This window comes from Herpailurus yagouaroundi, unplaced genomic scaffold, assembly GCF_014898765.1.
Source record: "Herpailurus yagouaroundi ecotype Mexico unplaced genomic scaffold, PumYag 203, whole genome shotgun sequence".
In the NCBI taxonomy this organism is placed as follows: Eukaryota; Metazoa; Chordata; class Mammalia; order Carnivora; family Felidae; genus Herpailurus; species Herpailurus yagouaroundi.
In genome coordinates, this window is record NW_024412434.1 from 20396195 (window position 1) to 20413233 (window position 17039).

The window sequence follows — 17039 nt, forward strand, 5'->3', positions numbered from 1 at the left end:
TCATTCTGTGTATCTGTAGACCTGCGGTGACATTGGATTTGTTCCCCTGGCGAAAGGGCTCAAGTTGAATACGCACGTAGTTTTGTGCCTTTGCCCTAACTGAGAACTAGTTAGGGTGGTTGCAGCACGTGCTCAGAACGTATTTTTGCTTTTTAAAGAGAAGACGCCTTTTTCATTGCCGATGAACTGTACCTAGAGATGGGAGAGGAGACGTGATAGGGCCTACAGTCCAGGTTCCTCGGTTTACGAGGGGGCGGAGGTATACATATATACACAAAAAGGAATCCCCACAGATTTCCGTGCCCTGCAGAGACCTCTCTGGATTTCCTGAAAACGGTCTCTTGAGAAAGAATTGGGGAGGGAGCCAAGAGCGGAGAGGAACTCATTTAAATTCCCAGCTCCTTCCCTTTCCAGTTCCAAGCTGCACCCTCGCTCGCAACTGACTACCCTCGCGCGAGTCCGGAGAGCCGGACAGCTGCCTCCTACACGCCAGGTGCGGCTCACAGCTCAGCCCCGCCCCCAGAACCAATGGCCAATGGGAGCCATGCGGGCCCAGAGCGCGACCAATGGTAGCTGGCGGGCGGAGGCGCGCCGCCATTTAAGGAGCCGCGGGGCGGGGTCTGGGTGAGTGTGCGTCGGGAGTGTGGCTGCGGTTGGGTTTTGTGACCATGTCTCTGCAGGTAAGTCGAAGGCCGTGAGGGAGGGTTTGCCCCCCACCCCCCCGAGGGAATCGCTGCAGTGGGGCTTGTGGCTAGCGTGATGCTCCTGGCCGGCGGGCCGCTCGGACCTGGAACTTGGGACAGTTGCTGCCTGCAGTCCTCTTGCCCCCGTTTCCTCCCCTTCCCTCATCCCCGCTCCCGCCTGCCCCGAATTGTCCGTGGTGACCCCGAGGACACTCCCACCTGCTTCGCGAGCGTCCACTCATGGCAGTGGGGACGGCACCGGTGCCATCTATGGATGGCGAGCCGGGGCTCCCTATGGCAACGCTTGTGAACCCCGGGGATTGGTTAAACGCCAAGTAGGCTCACGTTCCCAGGAGGACGGACACCGAGTTGCTCCGGGAGGACCAGGCGGCCCTGCCCCTCCAGTTCTTCCCATCTGAGAAATGGAGGCGAGGGCGGCTGGGGTCCCACCCGCACCGCCTCGCTCCTTGGTACAGCCAGGGGCCTCTCTCAGGCAAAAGTTGTTTTGGGCAGCAGAGAGCTGTAAAACTACAATAAAAAAATACTATTTTGCTGATATGCGAAAAAAGTAAATGTTCAGGGTGGGAACTTTGGGGAAAGAGAACTAATGTAAATAAAGGCCATCAGGAATTCCTTCACCCAAATGACAACCACTGCTAACACGATGGATTCGTTTCTAGTATGTGTGAAAAATGTGTACCTGTATATATATGCCTGTACGTGCTTGCACATACAGGTGCATGTATACATAGATACATGTGCATGGTATAAGTGTGTATATACACACACTGATTCGATTATGCTCTTATGTGTATACAGTTTTGTTCCTGTACCTATCACTGTATTATGAGCCCCCTTCCAAGTCCCTGTCTGTCCTTCGGGTGCTGACCCCTCGGGCTTGGGCTAAGCGCCATGTCCTCTGGGAAGGCTTCTTCCACGCCCGCTGACACTCTGTCCTCTGTGTCCCCAGAGTGCCTGCAGCTCCTCCACTATAGCAAGTATCACGTGATCACTGTTGACTTGCTCATCTCCCACTGGAGCCCGAGCTCCTTGGGCGCCGGCTGCCCTGTTTCGTCCCCATGTGCCTGGCAAAGGCCTGGCACATCATAGGTGTTCAGTACGTGCATTAAGTAGTATGATCCAAGTGATGAGCTCTGGCTGGGCAGGGTCAACAGAATGAAATCAAGAATATGTGCTTTCTTAATGGCATTTAATCTTAACACCTTCCCCCTGAGGTTAATAGTATCATTTTTGGGGGGGGGGGGGTGGAGTCTGAATCACAAGAACTTTGTTGCTAGCATAGAGTCCCATGGCATTGTCTCTCAAAGCTAGAATTCAAACCCAAGATCCTGATGTGAGGGCAGTGCTCTTTCCACTTGAGCTCCTCATGGTTGCACTGGGAAGGGCCCCATAGAGAGGGTACATGGGAGCCACACCATGGAGCAGGAATGTATCAAGTTGTGGCACCACAAAATGGCACACTGGATGGAAAGAATGATCTTGGTCCCTGCTCTGGAATGGGCTTCTCTACCCTGGAAGGGAGAAGAAAGGGGGATCCTTGAAGTTGTGTGTGAAACTGTGTCAGGGGCTGACCTCTTGTAAAGAGGGCCAAGCGTTTCATTAGGTTATCAAATGGTTCCATGTTCCCCCATATTATGAGGAACGCTTTTCCAGAAGTTCCTTCCTGGAAGGCAGGGACCTAGCATGGTTGTTGAGAATCCTTAGAATTCTCCTCAAGGCTTGGCTTGCCAAGGGGAATTGGGTTTCTGTCACTGGGAAAGGGCATAAGACCTTACAGCAAGCAAATCTGGAGGCAAAGATCCCTATGCCTCTGAATAGCCCTGCCCGGCCCTTAGGAAGCCGTGGGCACTTATGGAGCATTTTCATTTTGTCCTGATTATAGACACAAGAGGGACACACTATAGAACATTTGGAGAGTATAGAAAGTGGTAAAACACCAGAAAACTTACCAATAATCAGAGGCAATTACTGTTTGCATATTTTAGTATACTTCTTGCTGGTCTTTATTTTTTCTACATGGCTTACAAAGCTGAGTGTATAAAGACAATTTGGTATTATTTGTTAAATCAACATATTTTTCATTGTGAATAAGTTTTCTCTAGCATTAGGTGTTTTTTTTCCCCCACAAAGAGACTTAAAATAATAATGGTAGCCTTTGTTAAACACTCACCATGTCCCAGGCACTATTTAAAATATTTTATATGTGTTGGGACGCCTAAGTGACTCAGTTGATTAAGCGTCCAACTGTTGACTTTCTCTCAGGTCATGTCTCATGGTTCGTGACTTTGAGCCCCACGTCGGCTCTGCACTGACAGTGTGTGGCCTACTTGGGATTCTCTCTCCTCTCCACAACCCCCCCCCCAAATAAATAAATAAACTTAAATAACTATTTTACATGTGTTAACCTGATTAATCTTGCCAACAACCTTGTGGATAGGTAGTATTATTGTCCCATATTCTGGCTGAGAAAACAGATACAGGTTAAATAACTTCCAAGGACACATAGCTCTTAAGAGATGAAGCTGAGATTCTAATTGGGGCAGTCTGGCTCTGGAGCCAGTGTTTTTGTTTTTGTTTTTGTTTTTTGAGAGAGAGAGTGCACGTGAGCAGTAGAGGGAGAGAGAATCCTAAGCAGGCCCTGTGTTCAGCACGGAGCCCGATGTGGGGCCTGATCTTATGACCCTGAGATCATGACCTGAGCCAAAATCAAGAGTCAGATACTCAACTGACTGAGTCATCCAGGCACCCCTAAAGCCTGCGTTCTTAACCATGACATTGTTTAAAGCAGTTGGCAACTTCCTAGAAAGAAACTCGGAAAGAGAAGGCAGGGTGTATGACCCTTGTCACATGCACCCATGCTTCTTAGACCCTTGTAAGGATTAATTAGGAGGCTGGGCCATTTTCCAGGTTATTTAGGTTGGAGAACCCAGTCTCTCTGATTTACAAGTGATTTTTGTTCATGACGAAACAACTGTCCTAGTTGTGCTACTGTTCTGTCTTTTGCGCTGGAGGAAACTTTATCCAGCACCTCTGCTGAGATCACTGAGGTTCTGACATTACATTGGGGCTATCCACTTTCTGTACTGGGACTTTGGATATTTGGATCAAAGGCAGCTCTGCATTGGAGAAAGAAAATGGGGGTGGGGGTGGAATGCCTTCTTGAGCTTTTCTTGTTTGATACCCAGGCCGGTGACATTTCCTGCTTATCCCTGATTTATTTTTTTAACGTTTATTTATTTTTGAGACAGGGAGAGACAGAGCATGAACAGGGGAGGGTCAGAGAGAGGAAGACACAGAATCTGAAACAGGCTCCAGGCTCTGAGCTGTCAGCACAGAGCCTGACGCGGGGCTAGAACTCAAGGACTGCGAGATCATGACCCGAGCCGAAGTCGGCCGTTCAACTGACTGAGCCACCCAGGCGCCCCTGCTTATCCCTGATTTAAATAACACAAGGTAAAATAACGTTTATTTATTTTTTTTAAAGAATAGAAAAATTCTATTAAGGAAAATAGTTACCAAAGCCCTTTTTAGAGAAACGAAGAGGTTATCAGACAAGGGATAAAGCTAAGAGCACATAGGGGCCTCCTGGCTGGCTCAGTCTGTGGTGTGGGCAGCTCTTGATCTCAGGGTCATGGGTTCGAGTCCCACACTGGGGGCAGAGATTACTTGAGTAAAATATAAAACAAAATCTTTTTAAAAATCCTGGGAGCCCATAGACATTCCTCTGTGCAGAATATGTCAACGGGGAGCTGCCGGCCAGCCTGACGCTCTTTGGGAGTTGGGCAAAGAGGAACCGGGTGGTGAAAGCTCTCGACAGAGACTGGTTGGTAGCAAAGCTATTGCAAATGGCAAAGGGTGGATTTAGGAAGGAGGGGGGAAGCGTCCATGAGGGGGATCAACAAAGCTGCACTAAGTGTAATTTGTTTTTAAAAAGTTATATTTGTATGCTTTAAACTTACAAGAAATGTGGGTTGAAATTTCTCTTGATAGATTTTTTTTGCCACCTTTTGACCACATCCATCCATTTCCCCCACCCTTCGTCCCCACCTGTGGTAACTGCCAATCTGTCCTCCTTTTCCCTAAGTTTAGTGACCTTAGATTCCACATACAAGTGAGGTCCTTTAGTATTTGTTGGCCTCTGTCTGACTTCACCTCACATAATGCCCTCAGGGCCCATCCTTGTTGCTGCTCATGGCAGGATCTCCTTCCCTTTTATGGCTGAATGATATTCCAGGATGTGTGTGTAAGTGTCTGTATAATATTTTCCTTATCCATTCATCCATCATTGTGATGAGGGCCCATAAGGCAAGCTGAGGGTCAAGCACCAGCTAGCACAACCCACCCCCCCTTGCCACCCCAGGTGGGATGTGTGTGACATTCCTCAGACACTCCTGGCTGCCCAAGAACAAAGGAAAGGACGGAAGATAAATGGTTAGACTGATAGAGTCTCCCTCAATTTACAAATATCTTAGTAGTAATATCACAAGAAAAAGGCAATCTTATCAGTAGCCTAAAGTCCAGGAACTGCCTACTTTCCTAATGTTAATGCTTTGCTAGAGGGAAACACAACCTTAGCTTGACAATAGCTAGGCCTCCAGTAATCTATGAGTCTTCTTTAGCATCTGGAAATCCCTTTGCTGACAGCTCAGAGCCTGGAGCCTGCTTCTGGATTCTGCATCTCCCTCTTTCTCTGCCCCTCCCCTGTTCGCCCTTGTCTGCCTCTCGAAAAAAAATAAACATTAAAAAAAAAAAAACGCTTCCTCTTGACTTTACCTCCCCCATCTCCATAGTGTATAACCAGTCATTGTTCACAACCCCAGTGCTGCTCTTTCTGCCCACAGGTCCTGTCCCCGTGCTTTAATAATAATCACCCTTTTGCGCCTCTTCAAGAATTCTTTCTTGGCCATCGGTTCTGAACCCCCCCCATCACCCCAAAACCTCATTGACAGGACACTCAACTTGTACTTTCCATGTCTTGACTCTTGTTAAGAACAAAAACCAAAACCACTGGGCATGACCGTGGAGGTGCCAGCATCGCTGTGAGACAGGGGTTTTGCTTCCACCCAGAGGTAGAATTGCTGGATCACATGGGAGCTGGATTTTTAATTTGTTGTTTTCCACTGTGGCTGCACCAGTTTATGTTCCCACCCGTAGCGCGGGAAGGTTCCCTTTTCTCCAAGGTCTCACCAACACTATTTCTTGTCTTTTGATTTTAACCATCCTAATAAGAGTGAGGTCATATCTCATAGTGGCTTTGATGTGCATTTCCTGGTGATGAGTGATGTTGAGCACCTTTCCATGTGTCTGTTGGCCATCTCTATGTCTTATTTATTTTTTCTTAATTTATAAAGGATGTATTAGATTTTTTTTCAGAAAAATTCTCTAAACTACATAACTAAGTTCTACACAGACAACCTCTCATTCTTCATTTAGCCTTGATTTTCTTAGTTTTCACGTTTCTGATCATCTGCCATCTTTTTGTTATTCTCTCCATTTTATTTATTTATTTTTGACTTATTTAAATTCAAGTTAATTAACAATTTTTTTCATCCACTGTCTTTTCAACCATTTGGCATTTTGTTTTTTCTGCGTTCCCCAAGCATTATTCAGCAACTGGGCTGCGGCTCTTCTCACTGGTAACCTCTTCTTTTCAAGAGACAGGCACTTATTTACAATAGTTCTGTCGGTTCTGGGACCATATGAAGAATTCTGTCTAAAGGCTTTCCCTGCTTGTTGTCTTGAATCTCTCAGATCCTGATCTTCCAGCCTTAGAGCAAGTAGCTTTCATTCTAGACTGTACTTTTTATGCTTTCTCTTCAGCTTTCTGGGACTCGTTTCTTTTTTTGTATTTTTCGTTTTTCTTCTGCAAATGAGCTTCTTTCTACTTTCCTGATGACTTCTTTAAGTTGTCTGGCCAGCTGTAGTTAACTTGTCTGGAATGTTATCTGGGAGGGGTTTTCTTTTTCTTTTTCTTTTTGCCTTCTTCTGCAGCCCTTTATCAGTGCGCACCCCTGACGCCCCATCTGAAGCCCAACCACCGCTCCTCCTCTCAGCCTTCCCCAAAAGGGAGCTCCACATGCTACCGTGCTGCTGAGCTGTGCCTCCTTCTCCTCCCCCAGGGGGTGCTCCGCTTCCCCTACCATCCCACCCCCCACCCCCAGGTGATGCCCTGCTTCTCGGTCCTCCCCCAGAGGGTGCTCTGTGCTCCACCTCCTACACTGGGCGGGCTAGCTCTCCACCCACATCACTAGTGACGAGGTGCGAGAGGATCTGCGCAGCGTCGGACCCTCTCCGTTTGCCTTCCTTTCCCATTTTGTTTAATTGATTTTTTTAAAGCTATCGAGTGGTATGAATTCTTTATATTTTTAAATGTTAAGCATTTTTTATTTTATTTCATTTTTGCATTGTTTATTTTTTAATTTTTTTTCAATATATGAAATTTATTGTCATTGGTTTCCATACCACACCCAGTGCTCATCCCAACAGGTGCCCTCCTCAATACCCATCACCCACCCACCCCTCCCTCCCACCCCCCATCAACCCTCAGTTTGTTCTCAGTTTTTAAGAGTCTCTTATGCTTTGGCTCTCTTCCACTCTAACCTCTTTGTTTTTTTTTCCTTCCCCTCCCCCATGGGTTTCTCTTAAGTTTCTCAGGATCCACATAAGAGTGAAACCATATGGTATCTGTCTTTCTCTGTATGGCTTATTTCACTTAGCATCACACTCTCCAGTTCCATCCACGTTGCTACAAAAGGCCATATTTCATTTTTTCTCATTGCCACGTAGTATTCCATTGTGTATATAAACCACAATTTCTTTATCCATTCATCAGTTGATGGACATTTAGGCTCTCCATAATTTGGCTATTGTTGAGAGTGCTGCTATGAACATTGGGGTACAAGTGCCCCTATGCATCAGTACTCCTGTGTCCCTTGGATAAATTCCTAGCAGTGCTATTGCTGGGTCATAGGGTAGGTCTATTTTTAATTTTCTGAGGAACCTCCACACTGCTTTCCAGAGCGGCTGCACCAATTTGCATTCCCACCAACAGTGCAAGAGGGTTCCCGTTTCTCCACATCCTCTCCAGCATCTATAGTCTCCTGATTTGTTCATTTTGGCCACTCTGACTGGCGTGAGGTGATACCTGAGTGTGGTTTTGAATTGTATCTCCCTGATAAGGAGCGACGCTGAACATCTTTTCATGTGCCTGTTGGCCATCCGGATGTCTTCTTTAGAGAAGTGTCTATTCATGTTTTCTGCCCATTTCTTCACTGGGTTATTTGCTTTTCGGGTGTGGAGTTTGGTGAGCTCTTTATAGATTTTGGATACTAGCCCTTTGTCCGATATGTCATTTGCAAATATCTTTTCCCATTCCGTTGGTTGCCTTTTAGTTTTGTTGGTTGTTTCCTTTGCTGTGCAGAAGCTTTTTATCTTCATAAGGTCCCAGTAATTCACTTTTGCTTTTAATTCCCTTGCCTTTGGGGATGTGTCGAGTAAGAGATTGCTACGGCTGAGGTCAGAGAGGTCTTTTCCTGCTTTCTCCTCTAAGGTTTTGATGGTTTCCTGTCTCACATTCAGGTCCTTGATCCATTTTGAGTTTATTTTTGTGAATGGTGTGAGAAAGTGGTCTAGTTTCAACCTTCTGCATGTTGCTGTCCAGTTCTCCCAGCACCATTTGTTAAAGAGACTGTCTTTTTTCCATTGGATGTTCTTTCCTGCTTTGTCAAAGATTAGTTGGCCATACGTTTGTGGGTCTAGTTCTGGGGTTTCTAGCACTTTTTAAAGATACATGATTTGCAAATATTTTTTCCCATTCCATAGGTTGCCTTTTCATTTTGTTGATGCTTTTCTTTACCTTGTAGAAACTTTTCAGCGTGATGGAGTCTCACGTCTTTATTTTTGTTTTAGTTGCCCTTGCTTCTGGTGTCAGATCCGATCATTGCCGAGACCAGTGTCTGCCCCCTATATTTTCTGTCTAGGAGTTTTATGGTCTAAACCAAAGGTCTTACTTGACCTTACTTTAAATCCACTTTGGGTTGTGCATAGTGTCAGATAGTGGTCCAGTTTCATTCTTCTGTATGTGGCAGTCAAGTGGTCCCAGCACCATTTGGTGAGGAGAGTGACCTTTCCCCCATTCTACATTCTTGGCTCTTTGTCAAAAATTAATTGACCGTATACGCATGCTTTTATTTCTGGGCTCTCTGTTCTGTTTCATTGATCTGTTTGTTTTTAGGCCAGTACCATACTGTTTTGATTACTGTAGCTTTGTAATATACAGTAGTTGCAAGTCAGGAAGTGTGATGACTCCAGCTTTGTTTTTCTTTCTCAAGGTTGCTTTGACGGTTCTATACAAACTTTAAGGTTGTTTTTTTTTTTTCTATGTAAACTGTGCCATTAGAATGTTGATAGGGATTGGCTTCGACAAATCTGTAGATTGCTTTAGGTGGTAGGGACATTTAAACAAAATTATTTCTTCCAATTCATGAGCATAGAATAGCTTTCCATTTATTTGTGTCTTCTTCAGTTTTTAGAATTTTCAGTATTAAGAATTTTTAGTATTGGGGCGCCTGGGTGGCTCAGTCAGTTAGGCATCCAACTTTGGCACAGGTCATGACCTCAGGGTTTGTGAGTTCGAGCTCCACATTGGGCTCTGAGCTGACAACTTGGAGGCTGGAGCCTGCTTCAGATTCTGTGTCTCTCTCTGTCCGTTCCCTGATTATGCATGCGCGCGCACTCTCTCTCTCTCTCTCTCTCTCTCTCAAAAATAAATAAATAAACATTAAAAAAAAGAATGCTCATAATTAAGAATTTTATATAGTTGTCCCTATCTTATCTGTTTATCAGGTACCAGGAGAGGAAGAAAGCTTCCTCTTTCTTTTTGAGTTCCCGGTGTTTGGTGGTAAATGCCCCCAAGATAAATGGGCCTGCCGAAAGTTAGTGAATGCACCATGCACCTTTTTTTCCTTTTGTTCTAGGCTGATTTTGATAGGATCGCCGAAGATGTGAAGAAGATGAAAACAAGGCCAAATGACGGAGAACTGAAAGAACTCTATGGGCTCTACAAACAATCTGTAGTTGGCGACATTAATATTGGTATTTCATACATATGTATATGTATATGTATGTTAATATTTTTTAAATATTATATTTAAAAATAATGATAAGTTTCATTTGAACAATGTTTGTTAGAAGTAGAGAGTAAAAAATAACCTTGAAAATGTATCTGTCCTTCTTTTGGCAGAGTGTCCAGGAATATTAGATTTAAAAGGCAAGGCTAAATGGGAAGCATGGAACCTCCAAAAAGGTTGTTAATTCTTTAATAAGTGAAATAAACTTTCTTAATTGCCTGATACATCAGTGAGATAATCTGTTTTGTCTTTCTAGGGTTATCGAAGGAAGATGCCATGAGTGCGTACATTGCTAAAGCAAAAGAGCTGATAGAAAAATACGGAATTTAAAATTCAGCTATGAGAAAGTTTTTCTTTTGAAACCTTCATAACGCTATCATGACCTCACATCTGGATAAGAAATGAACGGTTAACTCTACATGTCGTGAATATTTTTGCCATTAACATGAATTGTAATCCTTAATTAGCGGTACACTGAAACTGTGTTATGTAATGAAATTTTACTTGCCTAAACCAGATGATTGTAAAAGTTCTTTTAAAAAAAAATTATTGCTGTGGTAGTATGTGCACAAAAACATTAACAAATTTTTTTTTTTTTGGCTTACCAGTTTTTCTACAGAGAGTTAACATTATTGGTGTATAATCAAAACAGTTTATTAATGGGGCGCCTGGGTGGCGCAGTCGGTTAAGCGTCCAACTTCAGCCAGGTCACAATCTCGCGGTCCGTGAGTTCGAGCCCCGCGTCAGGCTCTGGGCTGATGGCTCAGAGCCTGGAGCCTGTTTCCGATTCTGTGTCTCCCTCTCTCTCTGCCCCTCCCCCGTTTCATGCTCTGTCTCTCTCTGTCCCAAAAATAAATAAACGTTGAAAAAAAAAAAAGTTTATTAAGAACGAGTAACAAGGTTTTTCCTTTGTTGCACCGTGTAGCTTTGGGATTCTCACTGACCTGGGGCCTTGGTCAACCATAGACATCTGTGGTTCTTGTCCTTACTCTGTAATTCTTTACTAGGTGACTGAGGCAAATTATGTAACCTCGCTAATCAGCCTCCTCTATAGAGTAGGGGGAAAATCAGTCTCACAGGGTTGTAAGAACTGAATGAGGAAACTGTAATTATCATACTTTAGTTTAAAGCATACGTTATGAAAAACCTAATAACAAATAAGCTAAAAATTTCAAAAAGAAACTTATGAGTCGATGACTATTCAAAGAAAGAAAAAAGCTACCAACTATTTTTTCTCTAAATTTCTACATTTAAGACAAACCAAAAAATCAAATGTAGTATCTAGTATTAATAAACCTACGACTACTCTACTGCTTAAGCTCAATTTTTATCATAGTGAAAATGCAGAGTCTGGAATATCATATTGGCCTAATCCTCAGTCTTTCTTGCGGGCACACAGCTTCCCTGGAGGAAGGTGGCCTTCTTTTAGCAGTTCTAGAATCTGTCTGAGATTGCATAGGATAAACATCATCAAAACCAGTGTAACTCTATTCCCTGGATAAGGGTGTGCATTTGGTATGCTATGACCAGTGAGGGACAGTTCATTTCATGTGACTTTAAAAAAAAAAAAAAAAACAAGCAAACAAACAACCTAGGTTGACTAGATGAATTTCCAGGGAAGTGAAAAAAGCCAGTCTCAAAAGATTACTCTGTGTATGATTCCATTTATATAACGTTCTTGAAATGGCAGACATAGAGGACGGAATAGTGATTGCCACAGAGGATGGAATAGGGAGGTAGGTGTGGCTTTAAAGAACAGCAGAAGGGATCCTGTGGGGATGGAATGTTCTGTCCCTTGACTCACAGTGAACATCTAGCTGTAACATTACACTGAGTTTTGTGCATGTTACCATTGGGGGCAACGGGGTAGATCTGTATTATTTCTCACAACAACATGTGAATATACAGTTATCTCAAAATAACAAGTTTAATAAAAAAAAAAAATCTAGCTTGATTCCTATTCCGGAAAATTTTGGAAAGTAGAGATGATTCTCATCTCTACTAAATCTTCCCTAAAGATAGTCAGGAGTCTTCGATGATGACCTCAGCGTCCAAATCCAAGAAAATTTAGACGTCAGCAATGACGGGGCCGCTCCTTCTAATCGAGGGCCTGGAAGCTCCCAGAGCTATTCCCATGTGACTTCGCCTTCACCGGGAGGAGAGGCGGCAGAGAAGGCGCACCTCAACAGCCTGACATCGGCTACATCATGCAATTCCCATTGTGGACCATATTAACTAACAGTTGTTCAAGTGAATGATCACAAATCAAATGACTTTTGTGTGGCTCCTTCCATAGGGAGCCCTGGAGATGGTGTCATGCCAAAGGGTAAAAAGCACAGCAGGTACTAAGCACGTATTATGATTGGCTTGAGGCTATTTTTAGCTCAAGTTGATTACATGAATTTTTAATATATTTTTTAAAGATTTTATTGTAAGTAATTTCTTCACCCAGTGGGAGGCTCACACCTACAACCATGAGATCAAGGGCCACACGTGCCACGACTGAGCCAGCCGGGTGCCCCACCCCACAATGAATTTTTTATACTATTTGCTCTTCTGTTAGGAATGATCAACTATGAAAACTACGTCCTGTAGGCATTTTGCTCTACCTCATTCACTAACACAGACGTGAACCCCTATTATGTGATCATTAGCAAACCGATGCTTTAAAATGGAACATTTTAATACGGTTCGCTGTGTTAGGCACCGGAAGCCTTCGGGAAGACACATCAGTGGCACCACTTAGCGGGGTTTATCGCGAAGACCCACAGGACATGGGAAGTCGGGTCTCTGCACCGACGGGGCTCCGGAGACAAACACAGACTTGGACTTGCCAGCCCCAAGCGTTCGGTGCCTCTTGTCCCGTCAGCAGGAGGCTGTGATCCCACGTGCGGTGTTGTGCCTTCCGCGGACTCGGCTGGTTTTCCCTGTATTTCTGCATTCTCCCCTTTGAGCTCCTGTGTCCCCCAACTGTTCTGCTTCCTCCCCGTGTCCGCACGGCGTTGTCCCAGGGCGAGCCTGAGGCCTCGTGTCGGGCACGGCATTCGCGCGTGGCCGCTCCGCACACCGGAGGCGGGATACCAGACTGGCTGTCCTCGGGGGGACTCCTGCCGGCCCGAGTCCATCGTTGCAGGGCGCCACCGGGGCCCACGGAGCCAGCAGGTGCCGGGTGTAGGAGGCGCCCGCAGGGAGCGGCCGGGCTTGGGGGCTTTCTGAAGACTGGCCGTGATCGCTCGGGACTATCTTATTTTAAAAAACAGCAAGAGGTTACATGTTCTCATTGAAAGGGAGGACCCCACATTTCAAACTATGGATCAAGCTTTGAACCAAGCGTGTTGATGAAACCATGTATTTTCTAGCATTTTCCCCCTATCATTTCCACTGTTAAAGTAATTGAAGGGAAAAAAATGGATGATTCACCAAGCAGAAATTTTGCTGACAGATGAGACGCCTCCCACAGATGAGTCTCAAATGAGATTCTGATGCGAAGATAAAGGACCCTGCCAGAAATACTCTCTACCCATTCGTCTTTTGTCTCCAGATGCAGAAACTTGCTCTGTGAAGAAATACATTTCTGTATAACACATCACCCCTGATAGTAGCAAATGCGTAATTTTCCAACCTCTGAATAAAGCTAACCAACTACTTCTCTGCGGGGCACCTGAGCGGCTCAGTCGGTCCAGCCTCCGACTTCAGCTCGGGTCGTGATAAGGTGGTGGTTCATGAGTTTGAGCCTCGCATCTGGCTCACTGCTGGCAGCCCAGAGCCTGCCTCCAATCCGCAGGCTACCCCTCTCTCTGCCCCTCTCCCACTAGCGTGCTCTCAAGAATAAACATTAAAAAAAAAAACCTAACAAACTACTTCTGAAAAATTGAAGAGTATCATACAATCACTTGGGGCTACCTTCAGACTGAAAGGGAAAATATCTAAAAATAGGCAAGTATCAGTAGCTGTAGACACTTGGTTATGTAGTTCTTGAGGAAGTTCTTCTCCTTGGAAGTTTCCATAAAGATGACAGTGATTTCCTGGAAGGACATGAATATCAACACTGGCATCAGTTACATCTTCCCAGGCCAAAAATGAACAAAATTACGTTTAACAACAACTGATGCCTACCACCGCCAACAAAAGATTTACTTCCAGATACTGCCTTTCTAAAGTTGACACCGACGATAGAGTTACGTCTAAGGTCTCATGTTCTGTAAGTCCTGCGTTTTTAATTTGTCTAAGACCTATCAGTATACAGTGCTATTATCAGCATTCTCTCTGTTTACACTAAATAAAGCCTCGGCCAATTTTCTACTTACCGCAGGAACTGCTGGTTGATATTAGCTGAAAATCACCAAACAAATCCCTGGAAATACAGCAAGCTATCAAAACAATTTCACCTTCTATATCCTTGGCTATATCTTCAGATCCAATAAAACGTGTTAAATCACAGGAAGGAACAGCTTCGGATGGTGGATCAAAGCAGCAGATCTTAAGAGCTGGTTAGTAACTTTTCATCATCGACGTCTCGGAACCTTTCCCTGTTAATGTCACGAAATGTGGTGCGTCTTCGCTTTCCAGCAATACAAGCATGTTTCCCAGTGCTACCTACACTTGCACCTGTCAGTACCTGCCTGAGACTCACTTGGGCCCGGCCATTTTCCAAGGTCATCTGACTTCTAGAACAATGCAGGTGGCAGGCAGCACGAAGACAGGCAGGCACCCAGTCCAAGGAGGCCAGTACCAACCAGTATCTTTAACTGTCATCCCCAGAAACATCAATCTATTTCCCAGCTCTCCAGATGGTTGCCACGTACAGAGCAAAAGCAGGTTCAGGAAAGCAGGGCTCCTGAGTGGTCTCCACCTGTTCTCAGCCGGCACAACAACAGCATTTATGAAGCTGGGTGCTGGGTGCTGTGTTCACCATAAACAGTCCGATTACTTCAGCGGCTTAGACACTGGCTGGGAGGCGACTAGAGAGGGGCGTTAAGTGCTGCCAGGTTCAGGGTGATCTGTGAGCATGACAGCTGGGGTTGGGAAAGCGCCAAGCGAGGGCTCCCTGGGGAAATGGAGCTGGTTCTGAGGTCTGGATGGGTAGGGAAAGGATTGGCCGAGGGAGAGAGGCAGCAGGGGTAGAGGGAATAGAATGAGCACAGACTGTCGGCCGTCATTCAGAGAGCAAAGCGGGGATGGGGACAGATTAAGGGAGAGGGGGTAGGCAGGGGCCAAGTCTCGGCCTCCTAAGTGATTTTGGTCGTCCTAAAAGTGACAGGAAGCCACCAAAAGGATTGAAGGCAAGATGTGCCACGACCAGACTTGTCTTTTATCCCTCTGGGTAGTGTGAGGAGTGGGTTGGAGGAGGACAGAGCATCTAAGACGGGGCCAGTCCAGCCAGCTCTTACTTTCCGCTTCCACCTGGGATGGAGGAAATGAGGAATGCCACTGGGTCCCTAACAATGAGGAAAAATGTAGTTCGTAAACTACAAAATCATAACTTTTCTTGAACTTAGCTGAGTTTTGCAAGGCAAAGTAGAAAGCAAATTCCGAGGAGAGGCAGGCCCCTCTAGGGAGAGGTGGGACGTGTGGCTCACGTGGGCACAGCACAGGAGGAAGGGGTGTGTGCCGTGCATTCCAGAAGAAATCAGCTAAAATGTTAACAAAGCGCTGGCCATCCGGTGAGGGACCATGTGTCAGACGGGACTCACACCGACTTGTGGGCTCTTTTCCACAGGCCTCCAGTAGGGGTTCAGGAGAGAGATGGGAGCAAGGCAGGGGGTCAGAAGAAGCCCCACCTGTGGGGCAGGCCGGCAGCAGGGAATTGGCTGTGGCCTTGAGATGGGCGCTGCCTCTGCCCAGGCCCTTCTCTCCCAGGAGCCAAAGCCTCACACTGCTGGAGGAGAGGCAGCCAAAGCTTTGGCCCTGGGCACAGGCACGGACGCACGGCTGCAGGGGCAGAAGCATAAACCCTCTACCCTCGAGGAAGGAGGGGAGGAAGGGCTTGGGCCTACATGGATACCAACACTCCTTCTGGGAAGGGGCCGGGAACTTCCTCCCAAGACCAACCACAGACACGAGGAGAAGGGGCAGGTGTGTTGAGAAAGGCCCACCCACAAGGACCCGGCACAGAGGACCTGCCTCAGATCAAAGTTCACGCCTGTCTGGGACATCCAAGAACTCCCCATGCTGCCCCAGAGGCTAACGCGGCACATCGGGTAACCAGCAACAGCTGCCTGCCCATGGGGAGCACCTGAGGCCTGTTCTACGAGGCCCTGGCAAGACTAAAATATTGAGAAAATTCTCCAGCAACCTGGGCTCCACACTCGGCCCACACGACACCAGGGAATTTGGAGGCTGGTGTTGTCCTGCAGTGCCCATAGTAACAGCCGTCTCCAGTCTAGACGGACTCAGTTCTCCACAGCGCCAGATAGAAGACATGTGCACAGATCCAGGTATAAAACTATTTCCTTCTACTTCTGTTTTATGCATGATACCTGGCTTGCAGCAAAAAATGATCAGACCAGGGCACCTGGGTGGCTCAGTTAGTTACGTGTCCGACTTCCCTCAGGTCATCATTCAGCATTTTGTGAGTTCAAGCCCCGCTTCAGGCTCACTGCTGTCAGCACAGAGCCTGCTTCAGATCCTCTGCCTGCTCTCTCTGTGCCCTTCCCCTGCATGTTTGTCTCTCTCTCTCTCTCAAAAATAAACATTAAAAAAAAAAACTTTGATAATATAATTGATAAAAATATTATCAGACCTAGAAGAAAGCACTGTCAAGCGGCAAAGCGATAACAACCATCAGACTCAGATGAGACCCAATGTTGGAACTATCAGAGAGTGACTTTAAACCTATGATTGAGGTGTCAAAGGATTTAATGGAAAAGGTGGACAACACATGTGAAGAAGTGGGGGCGATCACTAGAGTCAAGACGATGAGAGTCAAACAGAAATTCTAGAAATAAGCAGCAGCGACAATGAGGAATCCTCTTAACAGGCTCATCAGTAGACTGGGCACAGCTGAGGAAGTATTCTGTGAACCTGAAGGTGGTCAATAGAAATGATCCAGGGGCACCTGGATAGCTGAGGCAGTTTAGCATTTCTGCTCAGGTCATGATCTCAGGGTTTATGAAATGGAGTGCTGTGTCTGGCTCTGCACCGAGTGTGGAGCCTGCTTGGGATTCTCTCTCTCTCTCTCTCTCTCTCTCTCTCTCTCTCTCTCTCT

General features: G+C 45.8%; 1 protein-coding gene across 3 annotated transcripts; it reads left to right on the plus strand.

The window, feature by feature from the left end:
• The first annotated feature begins 575 nt into the window (after positions 1 to 575).
• On the plus strand, positions 576 to 10350 carry ACBD7 (acyl-CoA binding domain containing 7). Of its 3 annotated transcripts, none has more exons than XM_040451336.1 (4): positions 576 to 680; positions 9680 to 9797; positions 9946 to 10008; positions 10089 to 10350. In XM_040451336.1, the coding sequence occupies exons 1-4, from the start codon at positions 669 to 671 to the stop codon at positions 10160 to 10162; spliced, it is 267 nt and encodes an 88-aa protein (XP_040307270.1). In that variant the 5' UTR covers positions 576 to 668; the 3' UTR covers positions 10163 to 10350. The 3 variants fall into 3 exon arrangements, with proteins under 3 accessions (XP_040307270.1, XP_040307272.1, XP_040307271.1); XM_040451338.1 differs by lacking the exon at positions 576 to 680 and adding an exon at positions 917 to 1018; XM_040451337.1 differs by lacking the exon at positions 576 to 680 and adding an exon at positions 4054 to 4157.
• Positions 10351 to 17039: the final 6689 nt, after the last annotated feature.

Coding starts and splice junctions, on each gene's coding strand:
- ACBD7 (XM_040451336.1), top strand. Junction 9,798..9,945: donor AGTTGGCGACATTAATATTG/GTATTTCATACA, acceptor TTCTTTTGGCAG/AGTGTCCAGGAATATTAGAT. Junction 10,009..10,088: donor AGCATGGAACCTCCAAAAAG/GTTGTTAATTCT, acceptor TTGTCTTTCTAG/GGTTATCGAAGGAAGATGCC.